The sequence below is a fragment of the Amblyraja radiata genome, chromosome 3, assembly GCF_010909765.2.
Source record: "Amblyraja radiata isolate CabotCenter1 chromosome 3, sAmbRad1.1.pri, whole genome shotgun sequence".
Lineage (NCBI taxonomy): Eukaryota > Metazoa > Chordata > Chondrichthyes > Rajiformes > Rajidae > Amblyraja > Amblyraja radiata.
The window spans coordinates 115,116,975-115,134,959 of record NC_045958.1 but is presented as its reverse complement, the minus strand read 5'-3'; the positions used below and the strand labels follow the sequence as shown (position 1 = coordinate 115,134,959).

The 17,985-nt window shown below is 48.2% G+C and overlaps 2 protein-coding genes across 9 annotated transcripts in view; one reads left to right on the top strand and one right to left on the bottom strand.

Annotated features, from left to right (window-relative positions):
- cert1 (ceramide transporter 1) overlaps positions 1-7,319 on the bottom strand; it is a 94,908-nt gene extending 87,589 nt beyond the window's left edge. For 6 of the 7 annotated variants that reach the window (XM_033018636.1, XM_033018637.1, XM_033018639.1 and 3 more), the window contains exons 1-2: positions 7,049-7,319; positions 5,689-5,823 (exon numbers count right to left, since the gene is read on the bottom strand). In XM_033018636.1, coding sequence (XP_032874527.1) covers positions 5,689-5,823; positions 7,049-7,141 — 228 coding nt within the window. In that variant the 5' untranslated portion in view covers positions 7,142-7,319. The remainder of the gene's footprint in view (positions 1-5,688; positions 5,824-7,048) is intronic. The other variant, XM_033018640.1, reaches the window with a different exon arrangement.
- The window catches only part of polk (DNA polymerase kappa), a 77,969-nt gene continuing 66,495 nt past the window's right edge, over positions 6,512-17,985 (top strand). Inside the window, exon 1 of one of the 2 annotated variants that reach the window (XM_033018635.1) lies at positions 6,512-6,542. The gene's annotated coding sequence lies outside the window, so the exon portion shown is untranslated. Of the gene's footprint in view, positions 6,543-7,450; positions 7,637-17,985 lie in introns of those variants that run through there. The other variant, XM_033018634.1, reaches the window with a different exon arrangement.

The following is a 17,985-nucleotide window of genomic DNA, read 5'->3' as shown; positions in this document are numbered from 1 at the left end:
GAGTCAAGGGATATGGAGAAAAGGCAGGCACGGGTTATTGATAGGGGACGATCAGCCATGATCACAAGAAATGGCGGTGCTGGCTCGAAGGGCCAAATGGCCTCCTCCTGCACCTATTTTCTATGTTTCTACTACAGGTGCTGTCTATATGGAGTTTGCACTTTTTCCTTGTGATCGCACAGGATTTCTCCGGGTGCTCCGTTTTCCTCTCACATTCCAAAGGCATGCAGGTTTGTAGGTTAATTGGCTTCTGTAAATTGTTCCCAGTGTGTAGTCTGCAGGTAATTGCTGAGGGGTCTAGACTCAATGGGCTGAAGGGCCTGCTTCCATGCTGCATCTCTAGACTAAATTAAAAAAGCCAGTTTAAATATACCTCACAGTTGAATAGACAAACAAAGTATTTGCAAATATTTCACATTAAATCACAAATACTCTGAATTGTACAAGAACCATTAAAAAATGTTAAAGTATTTCAACTACCCCCTGGCAGCAGACCTGGCTGTCCCACCACAGAACCGGGAAACCCACCCTGAAGGGGGAAGCCACCGAGGCTGGGACCTGCCCCTCCCCGGAGACCGTAGAACTGGAGAAGGTGGAGTCAGCGGACAACAGAACATAGGGCCGGTAAGAACTTATCTTCCGCGCCCTCAAGGTCTGCTGCAGGAGACGCTTCCCGAGCAAAAAGGCTGAATGGTGGCCAGGTGAGGAGAGGGACGACGGTCTGCTGGCTGATCTGGAACGAGGTGATGGCTTGAGGTCCTGCAGCAGTCTGGGGCTCAACTGGAGCTGCTTCAGGAGACCGAGCGTGCAGACCAGACGTGGCCTGCAGCAGCACAGAGTTGTGGAGCATGCTTCGCTTGGCCAGGACAACCCTGCAATGCCACCAGGACTACAGGCCTTTATGGCCAACGACTCACAGCAACTTCAACTTTGAAAATGGCATCAAAACCTGGTAACTCTTGTGTATGGTCTCAGTGGACTATTTCTGTGTACAGGTGCACAACCTTTTATCCGAAAGCCTTGGGACCAGACACTTTTCGTAATTCAGAATTTGTCGGTCTTCGGAATGGAAATTTTTTAGCGTAGATTTTAATGGCTGGCTCAGTGGTAGAGTGCTCGGCTCATATCCGCAAGGTCGCGAGTTTGCGCCTTGATCCTGGCAGTTACTCGATCGCGAGTTTGAGTCTTCAATGTCGTTTTTTCTTGCAGAATAAATGTTTGTATGAAATGCAGTGTAGGAGAGGTGTACTGACTGTGTGGGCAGAACTTTGGAAGTGATTGCCCACCAGTCTAAAGAGCCGATGTGTCTCCCTGTCCCTGGGATAGCAGGGGGCGATCAAACAGCACAATACCCCCTCCCCCTCCAGAGGAATCCGCTCCCCGATGGGCCGCTACCAAAGATCATAGAGGAGCTCCTCTATGATCTTTGGCCGCTACAGCGACAAGTGACAGTTCGCCCACAGCCCGAGCTGCGCCCCCTCATCCGCCACCCCAAGAACAAGACGTACCTTGCACACCATCAGCTTCTGCCCCTACGTGTTCCTCTGGAGTTGGAGCGGGGCTGGGCTGGAGTTGCTGCTGGCTGTGGGTCTCTGGGATCTCCGTGCTTGCAGTGGGCCTGGGGGTCGGTGGGCGGCGGTGGGAGCTGTGGGCCTACGGACCTACCTCCGTGGAGCTAGCCAGCTTCGGAGCGTGGAGAGCTGCGGGGGCGAGCTGCTGCGACCCGACTCCGGTGGATGGTGACACCGGGAGCTCGCGGGTCTCCGGTGGGAGACTGCTTTGCGGGGCACCGGCAATGGCGACTTCTCCCGCCCGAATTACGGGGTTGAGAGTGACCTGGAGGGGGGCCTTACAACGCCCGGCGCGGCTGTAAATTGCCGCGGACTTGCTAGCGCCCGCCGGGGGCTCCAACATCAAGACCGGGGCAGGACCCTACATCGCCCGGCGTGGCTTTGAGTGGCCGCTCCCCGATGGGCCCCTACGACGCCCCGAGCTGCGCCCCGTCATCCGCAACCCAGGTTCCTCTGTAGTTGGAGTGGGGCTGGGCTGGGCTGCTGTTGGCTGTGGGTCTCTGGGTTCTCCGTGCTTGCGGTGGGCCTGGTGGTCGGTGTCCAATTGGTCCTGACGTCTCCGGTGACTGGCACGGTCCTGCTGCGATCGCCGACGTGAGACAGTGCAAAGCCCCCGCGCCGGTGCAATGGGCGGGGAGCTGGAGAGGGGGGGGGGGAAGGGGTCACACACATGGCCGGGAAGCAGAGGGGTGTAGGTGGGGTGAAACTGAAGGGAGCGACAATCTGCACTGTGTATCGTGAGTCTACTGTGGGAACTTTTTAACTCAGCGGGCAGGCAGCAGCATATTGTCAATTATTAACCCTCCCGCGCAATATACCCTCATCTTCTCTTTTATGAATGGGAATTTAGTTCCCCTTTCTTCGAGGACCGACCGGAGGTTCCGCTGTCACCTCTGCGGGCCACCCTCGGTGAACGTTTTCAAGGACCTTTCTTCAAGGACCGAAAAAATGGCCGCTATTCGGAGGTTTTCGTTATTTGGATCTTCGGATAAAAGGTTGTGCACCTGTACCATGTACTTAATCTGGGATTGCATTTATGTAGTGTGATAATTTACAGAACTGTATGCCAAAACAAACTTCATTGTACCTCATTACGTGATAATACAGGACCATTGAACCAGATGCAATATTAAAATGAAAGATAGCAACATGGCTCCTATAGAATGCCTATCATCTTTTCGCTTAAGGCCTTTCATGTGAATTGCACAAAATTGCCCGAGAGGGAGAGAAAGTGATCTTCGAAGCCCTCATTTACCTCAACAACTTGTAAAAGACCACAAATATCGCTGTCATATGATATCATGACTAAACACATTAATATTAAAGGTGCCCAAGTACAAGAACAAGTTCATTTTCAGATTATTTTCCAGACACCTAGATTTTTATGTTCTAACACAATTTCATTTCAAAAGTACGAAGTTAATTTTAAAATATTATGCTAAATAAATTATAGAATCACAGTTCTACAGCACGGACATAGATCTTTCAGCCCAACTCATCCATGGAGGCCAAAGTGCCTATCTGAGCTTGGGCCCATATCTCTCTAAACATTCCTTATCCACAAACCTGTGCAAATGCCTTAAATAGTCTAGCAGGTTGTTCTGTATGCTCACCATTGTATGTGCAAAAACCTGTTCCCTAGGTCCCTTTTAAATCTTTTCTCTCTCACCATAAAATTATGTCTTCTTAGTTGTTGACTTCCCTCATCTGGGGAAAAGACAGTGTCCATCCTTATCTATATCCTTCAATTGTATAAACCTCTATAAACTCACCCCCTAAGCCCCCTTCACTCTAGAGAAAACTGTCCCAGCCTGTCCAGTTAAAAAAGATTCAAGCCCTCCAGTCCCAGCAACATCCTTGTGAATCTTTTTTAGCAGTCTCTCTAGCTTAGTCACATTCTCGTCCTTGGCTCCAGTCTAGGCCCAGTTTCCGGGCTCGACCCGCGACACCATCCACCCCACCAGGTACTGGGTGGCCGCAGCGCCTCGGATGGCGGCGCCACTCCTTCACCATGGCGACCTCCAGCCGATTGACAGCGGACGCGGCCAATCAGTGTGGCGATGGTGCAGGAAAGGGCGTCGCCAGGGTGGCGATGCCCCTTCCTGACTGACAGGTGAGGAGACCAATCTGCATGGCGGCGACTGACAGCAACCTGCGCATGCGCGGTTTTTTACAATTTTTAAAGCTTAATAACTTTTACAATATACCATTGATTGGAACTAAACTTGCTGCACTCGCAGCACAGGAGAACGGCAAGTAAGCAGCCGAAAAATCATAGTGCTATCGCGTCCCGTTTTTGCGCAAATAGAAAAACCACGCAAACTGGAAGAGCACAAGATCAGAGTTTTAGTTATGTATAGACGGTGCCCAGAACTGAACACAATATTCTAAATGCGGTCTCACCAACATCTTATATAACTGCAACATGACCTTCCAATTTCTATACTATACTCTGACTGATGAAGGCCAATGTGCCAAAAGCCTTTTTGATCACCTTATCTACCTGCGACTCGACCTTCAAGGAACCATGCACCTGCACTCCTAGATCCCCCTGCTTTAGAACACTATCCAGAGGCCTACCTTTTACTGTGTAGGTCCTGCCCTTGTTAGATGTCCCACAATGCAACACCTCATACTTCTCTGTATTAAATTCCATCAACCATTCCTCAGCCCACCTGGCCAATCGATCAAAATCCTGCTGCAATCATTCACAACTATCTGCAAAACCACCCGCTTTTGTATCATCAGCAAACTTGCTAATCTTGCCCTGTATGTTCTCATCCAAATTATTGTTGTAGATGACAAACAGTAACGGGCCTAGCACCGGACCCCGAGGCATACCACTAGTCACAGGCCAAGAAGCAACCTTCCACCATCACCCTCTGCTTCCTTCCATGGAGCCAATTTGCTGTCCATCCAGCTATTTCTCCTCGGATCCCATGCAATCTAACCTTCCAGAGCAGCCTACCATGCGGAACCTTGTCAATTACCTTACTGAATTCCATGTACACAACATCTACAGCTCTGCCCTCATTGATTTATTTTGAAGACGTGACCAAAAAGGTCGATCAGATTTGTGAGACACAACCTCCCACGCAAAACCATACTGACTATCCCTAATGAGCCCTTGCCCGTCCAAATACCTGTATAACCTTTCCCTCAGAATACTCTCCAGTAACTTTCCAACTACAGATGTTAAGTTCACCGGCCTATAGTTCTCTGCATTTTCCCTGCTGCCCTTCTTGGAAAGAGGCAAAACATTTCCCAATTGATCTACATCCTGTTGTAAGCCGAGGCAACCTTCTTCACTGTCTACTACATTTTGGTGTTAATCAACACACTCACTAATCATGTCATCTATATTCACATCAAAATTGTTAATATATATGACCAATAAAAGGGAACCCAGTTCAGATCCCAGTGGCGTACCGCTGGTTACAGATTTCCAAATGTGAAAAACAACTCTCGACAACAATCCTCTCACTCCTTCCACACAGCCACTTTTGTTGCATCCAATTTACTAGCCCATCCTACATCCCTTGTGTCCTCATTTTATAGACCAGTCTACCATACAGGATTTGTTAAAAGTCTTGTTACAGTCAATGCAGACAACATCTACCACTCTGCTCCCATCTGTCTTCTTGGACACCTCGTCAAGAAACTCAAAAGTAGATAAAATTGCTGGAGAAACTCAGCGGGTGAGGCAGCATCTATGGAGCGAATGAAAAGGTGACGTTTTGGGTCGAGACCCTTCTTCAAACTCAATCAGATTGTACTTCTACAATCAGGCCCAAAACTAGCGACTGATAAAACAGTCATATGATTTTTGCGCTCAGATAAGTTAAACAAAAGTTATTTGACAATGTTAAACTATGGAATATTTGGACAAAGATTGCCCACAGTTGACCATATTGCATCAACCCAAGTTCATGACAGGGGAGGGGAGAACAATCCAATCAGTTCATAAAGTCAGTGAGGAACAGTGTTTAAATATATTAAAATCTTATTAGCCATACATATTTTGCAGGGGCATTGACAACACTAAACTGACCAGGTAAATGTATTAAATATTGTACAATGTATAAGATTATTAACATCAATGAAAACAAAAACTTACAGTAATGACGGCCTTGCTCAGACAGATTGAACCCCTACAACCATATTCCGTTTCATCCTCAGATTTGTAGTAACTTAGGGTATTGACTTTTAAAACCACCCATCGGTCCTGCCAGCCATGGATATAGTTGGTCCACTGAAAATATAATACAAGTAATAAAACGTTTGATTCGGCCTAGATTGAAAGATAATTTTGCCAGACAATAAAAAAAATCAAACTTTTTCTCATTCAGTAATGTCGATATACGATATCATTTAGTAAACTCACAAGAAAACGTATGGCGAAATAATCAAGCCGCTTCAGCCAATTCCTAGATGATTAGGGGAGATGGGCAAATTACTCACTCTGCCGAGTGTTGCGACAACACGAACACACCCGAGTTCACAGGAAAGTTTAAAAATCATCGAGCGCATCAGCCAACACACACACACTTCGGACTCGGGGTCAAATTGTAACTCAGGAGATATAAACAACGTGCAAGTTTGGCAGAAACTGAACAATTCATTTACACACACATACACAAATTACACCACAAACTCTCGGTCCACCATTGGTGACTTTTACTTTAAAAACACTACTCGACGGGCAGGTCTCATCACACCGCCCATCGGTGCTGAGAGTAGCTGACAGGCCCTGGGAGCTGTGAGGCAAAAACCTCCCCGTTACCGGGGAGACAAGGCAGCCTGAAGTAGGCGCGGTGGCGGAGTTGCTGCCTCACGGCGCCAGAGACCCGGGTTCAATCCTGACCTCGGCTGCTGTCTGTCTGGACGGAGTTTGCACCATCTCCCTGTGACCGCGTGGATTTTCTCCGGGTGCTCCGGTCTCCTCCCAAACTCCGAAGACGTAGACTTAACGTAGGTTTAATTGGCTTCGGTAAATATTGTAAATTGTTGTGTGTGTGTGTGTGTGAGAGAGAGAGAGAGAGAGTGTGTGTGAGAGAGAATGTGTGTGAGTGTGTGTGTGTGAGAGAGTGAGAGATTGTGTGTGTATGTGTGAGTGTGTGTGTGTGTGTGTGAGAGTGTGTGAGAGAGTGAGAGATTGTGTGTGTGTGTGTGAGTGAGAGATTGTGTGTGTGTGTGTGTGATAGAGTGTTTGTGAGTGAGATTGTGTTAGTGTGCGGACTCGGTGGGCCGAAGGGCCTGTTTCCGCGCTGTATCGCTAAAACTAAACTAGTTAAACAGATAGAGGTGGTTCTTACTGTCTGCTCCCGCTTGGAGAGAAGAGCAGGAGGAGGCTGCTGTGTGGACGTTAATGGGCCGTGGCCGACACACAAGCAATAAGGGGGAGAGGGAAGGAGGGAGAGAGAAAGCAAGCCGTGAGGGTAGTGTGAGGGGAAGCAGGGATGGTAGTAGGAGCTCACCTTGCTCAGTATCCCGCACAGCTCAACAGGCGGCCCCGACTCGGTGTCCAGCTCCTCGGAGGAGGAGGAATTCCAGCTCTGGTTGTCCGACATTGAGAGCGGGGTGAGGGTGTGGGCCGCGGCCCGGTGAGGGTGAGGGGGGTGGGTTGTTGCCTTGGTCCAGGAGGAGGCGGCCGTGTTGTTGTCGCTGCTGCTGCCGCTGCCGGACCTCAAGACGACACCATGTTTGTGACATCAGCCGCGAGGCGGCGCGGGCACGAGGGGAGGCGGCGCGGGTGGCGGGCACGCGGGCACGAGGGGAGGCGGCGCGGGTGGCGGGCACGCGCGCGCGGGCACGAGGGGAGTCGGCGCGGGTGGCGGGCACGAGCGCGCGCGGGGGCGAGCACGCGGCCGGGCCGGGCCGGGGCGGGGGCGCGCGCGCTCAGCTCAGGGCGCTGGTTGCCGTGACGCGGGGTGGGCCCCAGATCAACACCACCACACAACCAACAGCAACAGCGCCAGAGACCCGGGTTCGATCCTCATCACCGGTGCTTGTCTCTGCACGGAGTTTGAACGTTCTCCAAGTACTTCCCCCAAAGACGTGTACAGGTTTGTATAAGTGTAAATTGTCCCGTGTGTGTGTGCGCGCGCGCGTGTAGGATGGTGTTCATCGCTGGTCGGTTTGGACCTAATGGGCCGAAGGGCCTGTTTCCGAGCTGTATCTCGAAACTAAGCAGCAACGGGGGGAAACACTGCAAGATCTGCCTCTGAAACCTTTCCTCGGCACTTTTGATTGCCCAAAGAGAACGCCAGTCAGAGAAGTAGTTCTCCAAGTGTCCAATCTGCGAGGAAACTCCTCTAGAGTAGACAACTACGCAGAGAAAAAATATAAAACCACGCTTTATATTTTTGGTCACATGTTTCTACTCACATGTACTAAGGAAGACGCAAATTATCTCCCAGAAATACCAGGGGACCGAGTATCTAGAGGGAGGGTTGAACTGAAGGGAATCCACATTAGTCGGGAAATGGTGTTAGTTAAAATGTTGGGACTGAAGGCAGATAAATCCTCTGGGCCTGATGGTCTGCATCCCAGAGTACTCAAGGAGGTGGCCCGAGAAATCGTGTATGCATTGGTGATCATTTTCCAATGTTCTCTCGACTCTGGATCAGTTCCTTTGGACTGGAAGGTAGCCAATGTAACTCCACTTTTTAAGAAAGGAGGGAAAGAGATAACTGAATTTAGACCAGTTAGCCTTTGACAAGGACCACACAAGAGATTTGTGTGCAAAATTAGAGCACATGATATTGGGGGTAGGGTATTGATATGGATAGAGAACTGGTTGGCAGACAGGAAGCAAAGAGTAGGAATTAACGGGTTCTTTTCAGAATGGCAGGCCGTGACTAGTGGGGTGCAATGGCTCAATGCTGGGATCCCAGTTATTTACAATACATATTAACGATTTAGACAAGGGAATTAAATGTGACATCTCCAAGTTTGCAGATGACACAAAGCTGAGTGGCAGTGTGGGCTGCGAAGAGGATGCTATGAGGCTGCAGGGTGACTTGGATAGGTTGGGTGAATGGGTAGCTGCATGGCAGATGCAGTAAAATGTGGATAATTGTGAAGTTATCCACTTTAGTGGCAAGAACAGGAAGGCAGATTATTATCTGAATGGTGTCAGATTAGGAAAAGGGGAGGGGGGGGGGGGGTGCAACGAGACCTGGGTGTGCTTGTACATCAAACACTGAAAGTAAGCATGCAGGTACAGCAAGCAGTGAAGAAGGCTAATGGCAGGTTGGCCATCATTGCGAGAGGATTTGAGTTTAGAAGCAAGGAGGTCCTACTGCAGTTGTACAGGGCCCTGGTGAGACAGCACCTGGAATATTGTGTGCAATTTTGGTCTCCAAATTTGAGGAAGGACATTATTGCTATTGTGGGAGTGCAGCGAAGGTTCACCAGGTTAATTCCCGGGTTGGAGGGGGTGACATATGATGAAAGAATGGGTCGACTGGGCTTGCATTCACTGGAATTTAGAAGGATGAGAGGGCATCTTATAGAAACATGTAAAATTCTTAAGGGATTGAACAGGCCAGATGCAGGAAAAATGTTCCCGATTTTGGGGGAGTCCAGAACCAGTGGTCACAGTGTAAGAATAAGGCGTAGGCCATTTAGGACTGAGATGAGGAAAAACTTTTTCGCACAAAGAGTTGTGAATCTGGAATTCTCTGCCACAGAAGGCAGTGGAGGCCAATTCACTTGATGTTTTCAAGAGAGAGTTAGATTTAGCTCTTTGGGCTAAAGGAATCAAGAGATATGATGGAAAAAGCAGGAACGGGGTACTGATTTTAGACGATCAGCCTTGATTATATTGAATGGCGGTGCTGGATCGAAGGGCCGAATGGCCTACTCCTGCACCTATTTTTCTATGTTTCTATGGTTCCTATTGGTGACAAGGACCCAGAAACTTCAATCCGCATTGTTGTGTATATGTGTGCGAGTACACTTTAACTATTGTACTATAACTTTGGACACATCGGTTTATCAACCACTGTTGTAAATTGAGAAACAAGGCACTGCAGACGCTGGTTTACAAAAATCACGACACACTCTTACACATTGCATCTTTTTTTTTTGGCTGTAAATTGAGTGTTGACTATCTTAAATATATGTAAGGTTTGTTGGTAGTTTGCTAGTGAGTTAATTTATTTCATTAACTCGCATATAGTTGATATGAAGTAAAAATGGCAGAATTATTTTCCCGGAAGACATAAATGAGCCAATGTGGATATAGCAGCACTAAAATAGTTTTTGCTGTCAGTTTAGTAGTAAAATCGAGTTTATTAACTAAAATTAAATTCCTTAGCTGCCATGGTGGTATTTGAAAATGAGAATCTAGAATATTAGCCCTGGCAGCTGGATTACTTAAACAAGTATGGCTGTATGGCAAATCATATTCTTTGTATGTTTTTACATACTTGGCTAATAAATTAATTACAAAATGTTTCAAATGCTGGAAATCTGAAACAAAAACACGTTGTAGGAACCATCAAAAGGTCAGGTCACATCAGTGGGCTGAGAAACAGAATTGCCATTTGGATCAGAGACCTTTCAACCAGGTCTGATGTGGAGTGTAGACCCAGTTTGTGAAGGTAACAATTAATTGTAAATACTAATAGCTGATTCTCACGTTGCGAGTTGACACAAGAGGTAACCCGAGTTAAAACTCGTGGTAATAACGTACGATTAACGTACGGAACTCGTGGACGCAACTTAGAGATTTGTGGCGCTAACGGCAGGTACTCGTGTAACTTGTCGACTCTTGCAAAAAATCAAACATGTTTGAAATTTTCCACGAGTCAATTTTACTCTTGTGGTTAAGAATTGAAACATTTTAACTCGTTGTAATAACGTAGTGGCCCGTGCGTTTACCTTAGTGTATCGTGAGTGTACCGTGGGAACTCTAACTCAGCGGGCAGGCAGCAGCAGATTGTGGATCCCTTCAGTTACCCAGCGACAATCACCTGTCATAATGCGAGAGAAATCATGCACTGTTGTAGGTCTCCTTTGCATGTCGGTGTTTCTGTTTTTCTCCACTCATTGTTGGCCCTAGCTGTCACCACCCCCACCCCTCTGCTTCCCGGCCATGTGTGTGACCCCTTCCCTCCCCTCTCCAGCTCCCCGCCCATTGCACCGGCACGGGGGCTTTGCACTGTCTTCACGTCGGCGATGCCAACAGGTCGATGCCAGTCGCCCCGGGGAAGTCGCTCCCTTCAGTTTCCCAGGGGGTCGGGACGGGGCTGGAGTTGGGAGGGAAAGGTGGTGGTGGTGGGGGGGGGGGGGGAGCAACTCCAGCCCCGCTCCAACTCCAGAGGAACACGCTCCCCGTAGGGGCAGAAGCTGATGGTGTGCAAGGTACGTCTTGTTCTTGGGGTGGCGGATGAGGGGGCGCAGCACGGGCTGTGGGCGAACTGCCACTTGTCGCCGTAGCGGCCCATCGGGGAGCAGATTCCTCTGGAGTTGGAGCGGGGCTGGGCTGGAGTTGCTGTTGGCTGTTGGCCTCTGGGTTCTCCGTGCTTGCAGTGGCCTGGTGGGCCTGGGGGTCGGTGTCCCGTTGCTCCTGACGTCTCCGGCCACCCCCCTGGACAGGAGCTGAGACTGGGAACTGTACCGCCCTTGCCCCCTCCCTCTGCAACTGCAAACAACCCCACTCTCCTGCTCACCTAACCCACCCATCTCTTCCCCTCCCCTTCCCCCCACCCCCCCCCCCCCCACCTTTCCCTCCCAACTCCAGTCCCGTACCGACCCCCTGGGAAACTGAAGGGAGCGACTGCCCCGAAGCGACTGGCACTGACCTGCTGGCATCGTCGACGTGAAGACAGTGCAAAGCCCCCGCGCCGGTGCAATGGGCGGGGAGCTGGAGAGGGGAGGGAAGGGGTCACACACATGGCCAAGAAGCAGAGGGGTGTAGGTGGGGGTGGTGATAGGGCCAACAATGAGTGGAGAAAGACAGAAACACCGACGTGCAAAGGAGACCTACAACAGTGCATGATCTCTCTCGCGTAATGGCAGGTGATTGTTGCCTGCCCGCTGTTTCTGGCGTTAAAGCCTTGGGATCGTTGCCCTTCGTGTTGGCGTGGAGGGGGGTATTGTGCTGTTTGATCGCCCCCTACTAGCTCAGGGACAGGGAGACACAGCGGCTTTTGAGACTGGTGGGCAATCACTTCCAAAGTTCTGCGCACACAGTCAGTACACCTATCCTACACTTGTCTCCTGCACTAAGATCACCCCGCAGAGAATGATCCCAGCCTAACCCAAGAGCCATGTCACCCCAGACAGATTAATGACGCCCCCCCCCCCAACCTCTCTCCATCTCAACTCACGACTGGGCACCGAAGCAACTCAGGAGGCGAACCCTGAGCTCCGTCTCACAACAATCTGATGTGCACATCTGTCCACATTCAAAGATTTAATCTCCCGTCTCCCCGCAGTGTGTAGACATGGCAGTAAATTCAATTAAAACATATCAAACCTGTGTGTTTCAAACAAATCATAAGTATAACTGCTCTGGCACTGGATGGTGCGCATTTTCCCTTTGTAGATCACATCAATAGATGCGGCCGCTCTGAATTATATCTTTAAAACAAAGCCACAGGATGGAGAGGTCTTCTTTAACACTGTTGCTTATTAAAACATAACACTGTTGCTTATTAAAACAAACCTTCAATCAGGGTTGGCTCAAGAGTAACTCGAGAGACGAACTTGGAACATCGCAGAAATGACAAGTAAATGGCAAACTTGTCATACCCGTGGGAACTCGGTTAAACTCTTGATCATACACTTGTAATCTCGTACACAACCACGAGTCTTTCACTCGGGGGTACCTCTTGTCTCAACTCGCAACGTGAGAACCAGCCTTAACAGTCAGAACGAAATGATGCAGATACAAACTGAAATATAATAATCTCCTTGTGGAGGGAAAAGGGGCATTACATAAAACATAGAAACATAGACATAGAAAATAGGTGCAGGAGTAGGCCATTTGACCCTTCGAGCCAGCACCGCCATTCAATATGATCATGGCTGATCGTCTAAAATCAGTACCCCGTATATTTCTATAAGATCCTTCTAAATTCCAGTGAATACAAGCTCATCGACCCATTCTATCTTAATATGTCAGTCCTGCCATCCCGGGAATTAACCCGGTGAACATACGCTGCACTCCCTCAATAGCAAGAATGTCCTTCCTCAAATTAGGAGACCAAAATTGCACAGAATACTCCAGGTGCGGTCTCACCGGGGCCCTGTACAACTGCAGTAGGACCTCCTTGCTTTTAAACTCAAATCCTCTCGCAATGAAGAACCTGCCATTAGCTTTCTTCACTGCCTGCATGCTTACTTTCAGTGATTGATGTGCAAGGACACCCAGGTCTCGTTGCACCGCCCCTTTTTCTAATCTGACACCATTCAGATAATAATCTGTCTTCCTGTTCTTGCCACCAAAGTGGATAACCTCACATTTATCCATATTATACTGCATCTGCCGTGCATCCCCCAACATCGGGAACATTTTGTTAAACTTGATATAAACTCCTGAGGAGTATGGTGCTTAATAGGAAGATGAGGATGTCAAGGCAGCACAAAATTTAGAGGCACAGAAATAGGTCCTTAACTCCACCATGTTGAAGTCCATCTACACTTATCCCATTTAGCCACATTAGGTCTGCAGCCTTCTCTGACATGGAGATGTAAATACCTGCCAAGAGACTGTTTAATCAACCTGACTGTTTAATCTACTTTTATCGCCACTCCAGGCAGCACATTCCTGACTCCAACTTTTTCTGTGTGAAAAATAAATCAATGTTTAGAGGATGGGAAATTATAATCAGAATTAGACAGGTACATGGATAGGACAGGTTTGGAGGGATAGGGACCAAGTGCACGCAGGTGGGACTAGTGTACTGCCCTACATTGACAAAAGGAAGCAACAGACAGATAGGTGTTTTCTTGTAAATGAACAAAACGTGTTTTTCTTTCAGCTCTCTGTGATGGATTTTTTACTTCTCTGGTATAAATATTTTCAAATTGTACTCGGAGAAGACTTACTTTGTTCACCATTGTGTAGAGCATATCTCAAATACCCTAAAACAAGCAAGAACTCAATTTTGACAAAATTGTCAGTTGCTTCCTTTTGTCAAATTAGGGCAGTGTAGCTGCGACATGTTGGCCGGTGTGGGCAAGTTGGGCCGAAGGGCCTGTTTCCACACTGTATCACTCTATGATTCTCTGACTAAGAGAAATTATTTTGGAGCTGTGGACTGATAAGTCTCTGGATTCGAATGGACTTGATCCCAGAATCTTAAAAATGAATTGGATATTTAATGTATAGGTTATAGATTTGCAGAAGGCTCTGTTAGATTGGAAAACAATCCCTTTTTTCAAGAATCCCTTTATTTTTAAATGGTGGGATAAAGAAAACAGGAAATGATAGATTAGCTAGTTTAAAATCTATCATTGGGCCAATGGTGGAAGTTGTCAAGGTAGTCAAGCAAAATCAAATTAGTTTTTAAGAGATAACATGTGTAAAAGATGTATTAGATTCAACTTTCCAGAAGATATTTGATAAGGTTCTGCATTAAAAGTTATTAAAGCTCATGATGTAGAAGCTAACATATCAGTGCAAATAGAATGTTTAAGAAAGAACAGCAGATGCTGGAAGAATCAAAAATGCCGGAGAAACTCAGCGGGTGAGGCAGGATCTATGGAGCGAATGAATAGGTGACGTTTCGGGTCGAGACCCTTCTTCAGACTGATGGGGGGGGGGGCGGGAAGGGAAGAAGAAAGGAAGAGGCGGAGACAGTAGGCTGTGGGAGAGCTGGGAAGGAGAGGGGAAGGAGGGAGAAAGCAAGGACTATCTGAAATTGGAGAAGTCAAGTCTCATGCCGCTGGGGTGTAAACTGCCCAAGCGAAATATGAGGTGCTGCTCCTTCAATTTGTGGTGGGACTCACTCTGGCCATGGAGGAGGCCCAGGATAGAAAGGTCGGATTCGGAATGGGAGGGGGAGTTGAAGTGCTGAGCCACAGGGAGATCAGGTTGGTTAATGCGAACTGAGCGGAGGTGTTGGGCGAAGCGATCGCCAAGCCTGCGCCTGGTCTCATCGATGTAGAGCAGCTGACACCTAGAACAGCGGATGCAATAGATGAGGTTGGAAGAGGTGCAGGTGAACCTCGGCCTCACCTGGAAAGACTGCATGGGTCCAAGGATGGAGTCAAGGGGGGAGGTAAAGGGCCAAGTGTAGCATTTCCTGCGGTTGCAAGGGAAAGTACCAGGGGAGGGGGTGGTTTGGGTGGGAAGGGACAAATTGACCAGGGAGTTATGGAAGGAACGGTTTCTGTGGTAAGCCGAAAGTGGAGGAGGTGGGAAGATGTGGCCAGTGGAGTGGGATCCCGTTGAAGGTGGCGAAAATGTCGGAGGATTATCTGTTGTATGTGACGGCTAGTGGGGTGGGAGGTGAGGACAAGGGGAACTCTGTCCTTGTTATGAGTGGGGGGGTGGGGAGTGACAGTGGAGTTACGGGATATAGAGGAGACCCTGGTGAGAGCCTCATCTATAGTAGAAGAGGGGAATCCCTGTTCCCTAAAGAATGAAGACATCGCCGATGCCCTGGTTTGGAACACCTCAATGCACTGATTGGGAAGTTTTCCGCGCAGCTGGTGACCTCCACGACTACACGGACACAGTGACGTCATATGTCCAATTCTGCGAGCAACTCTGTATCCCTTCAAGAACGGTTAAACAATACAACAATAAACCCTGGTTCACAAAAGAAATTCAACAATTAAGAACTGAGAAAAATGCTGCATATAAATCTGGAAATAAGCAGGACTACATGGCTGCAAAATATAAATTAAGGTCTACAATAAGGAAAGCCAAACACAATTATGCCACCAAAATAGAACAAGAAATCTCAACCAACAACACTAGAACTGTCTGGAAAAAACTTCAGGAAATCACCAGCTACAAAAAGAAATCCACCCCCATCCCTGACAATGATCATCAACTCCCAGATAAACTGAACACTTTCTATGGCAGGTTTGAACAGTCTCCAGCCCTCCACCATCGTCCCCCTCTCCTCTTCCTCCCCCTCCATTCCACATCCAGGAGGCCGAGGTGAGGACTACCTTCAGGTGACAGAAGAAAAACAAATCTGCAGGCCCAGACAACATCAGCCCAGCAGTGCTCCATCATTGTGCAGCAGAACTGGCCCCTGTGTTCACCAACATCTTCAATTCCTCCCTCTGCCAATGTTCAGTGCCCCAGTGCTTCAAACAATCCACCATCATTCCTGTGCCCAAGTCTAACACATCATCCTGCCTCAATGACTACAGACCGATTGCCCTTACATCTGTGGCCATGAAGTCATTTGAGCGCATTATTCTCGCTCACCTCAAAACCAGCACTTCCTCCAACATGGACCCACATCAATTCGCATATAGAGCCAACAGGTCAGTAGAAGACACAGTCAACCTGGCCATCCATCACACTCTGCAACACTTGGAAACCGCCAACACTTACGCCCGCATCCTGTTCATGGACTTCAGTTCGGCATTCAACTCCATCAACCCGGTCAAACTCTTCCATAAATTAACGGACATGAACATTGACCCCTGCATCTGTCATTGAATCTATAGCTTCCTTTGGAACAGACAACAGAGGGTGAAGATACATAACACCATATCTCACCCTCTGCACCTCAGTACAGGAGCCCCTCAGGGCTGCGTCTTGTCACTCTGGTTATTCTCACTCTACACAAATCAACTCACATCCCAGTATAGTTCAGTTAAAATATATAAATACGCAGATGACACAACCATCATAGGTCTCATCTCTAACAACAACGAAACAGAATACCGCACTCAAACACACAAAGCAGTCACTTGGTGCACAGATAATAACCTCTTACTCAACACATCAAAAACACATGAACTTATCATCGATCTCAGACGTAAGGCACAACCCAAGACCCCCCTACTCATCTCAGGCGAACCCATATCCACCACTGACTCATTCAAATTTCTTGGCACTCACATAAGCAATAACCTCAAATGGAAAATCAATTCAGATCACATTTATAAAAAAGCCAACCAAAGACTTTTCTTTCTCCGTCAGCTCAAGAAGTTTAGAGTGAGGAAACATCTCCTAATCCGATTTTACATAGCCATCATCCAAAGCATGCTCACTTCATCAATAACAGTTTGGTACAGCAGTTTAGACACTCACTCCCGTAATAAATTACAGCGCATTGTCAACAAAGCATCCAAAATCATCAGCACTCCCCTCCCATCAATAGAATCACTCAATCTCAAACGGTCCGTGTCAAGAGTGAAGAAAATCATTTCTGATCCCTCCCACCCAGCTCACCACATCTTCCACCTGCTGCCGTCAGGAAGGCGCTACAGCTCACTGCCCGCCAAAACATCACGATTTAAAAACAGTTTCTACCCACATGCAATTCGAACTCTGAACACTCTATGACAACATCACATAGCCACCTCGTGCATGTACTATATTCTGTATGTTGTTGTGTTTTATGTTATGTTTGACGGGAATCAGCCTATTGTGTAACATCCTGTACTGAACCTGAATTCCACCAGCTTGACTGTGTGGTCATTAAATAATCTGAATCTTGGGCGCAGATGCGACGTAAGCGGAGGAATTGGAAGTAGGGGATAGAGTCCTTACAGGAAGCAGGGTGGGAAGAAGTGTAGTACAGATAGCCATGGGAGTCAGTGGGTTTGTAGTAGATGTTGGCCAGTAGTCTGTCACCTGCGATGGAGATAGTGAGGTCTAGAAACGGTAGGGAGATGTCGGAAATGGTCCAGGTGAATTTGAGTGCCGGATGGAAGTTAGTGGTGAAATGGATGAAGTCAGTGAGTTCTGTATGGGTGCAGGAGGTGGCACCGATGCAGTCTTCAATGTAGCGGAGGTAGAGTTCGGGGATAGGGCCATGGTACGTCTCGAATAAGGATTGTTCGACGTACCCTACAAAGAGGCAGGCATAGCTGGGGCCCATGCGCGTGCCCATAGGCCTTGGATTTGGAGGAAATAGGAGGAGTCAAAGGAAAAGTTGTTGAGGTTAAAGACCAGCTCTGCTAGGCGGAGGAGAGTATTTGTAGACAAGGATTGGTTGGTTCTGCAGTCGAGGAAGAAACTGAAGGCTTTAAGACCCTCCTGGTGGGGGATGGAGGTGTAGAGTGACTGGACATCCATGGTGAAGATGAGGGAGTGAGGGCCTGGAAAACGGAAGCCATGGAGGAGACGAAGAGCGTGTGAGGTGTCTTGGACATAGGAAGGGAGGGATTTGACCAGGGGGGATAGGATGGAGTCGGGGTATGTGGATAGAAGATGGCAGAGAGTCATTTTCTGTTGGGCAAGATGCAACAGTGGGTGCCAGAC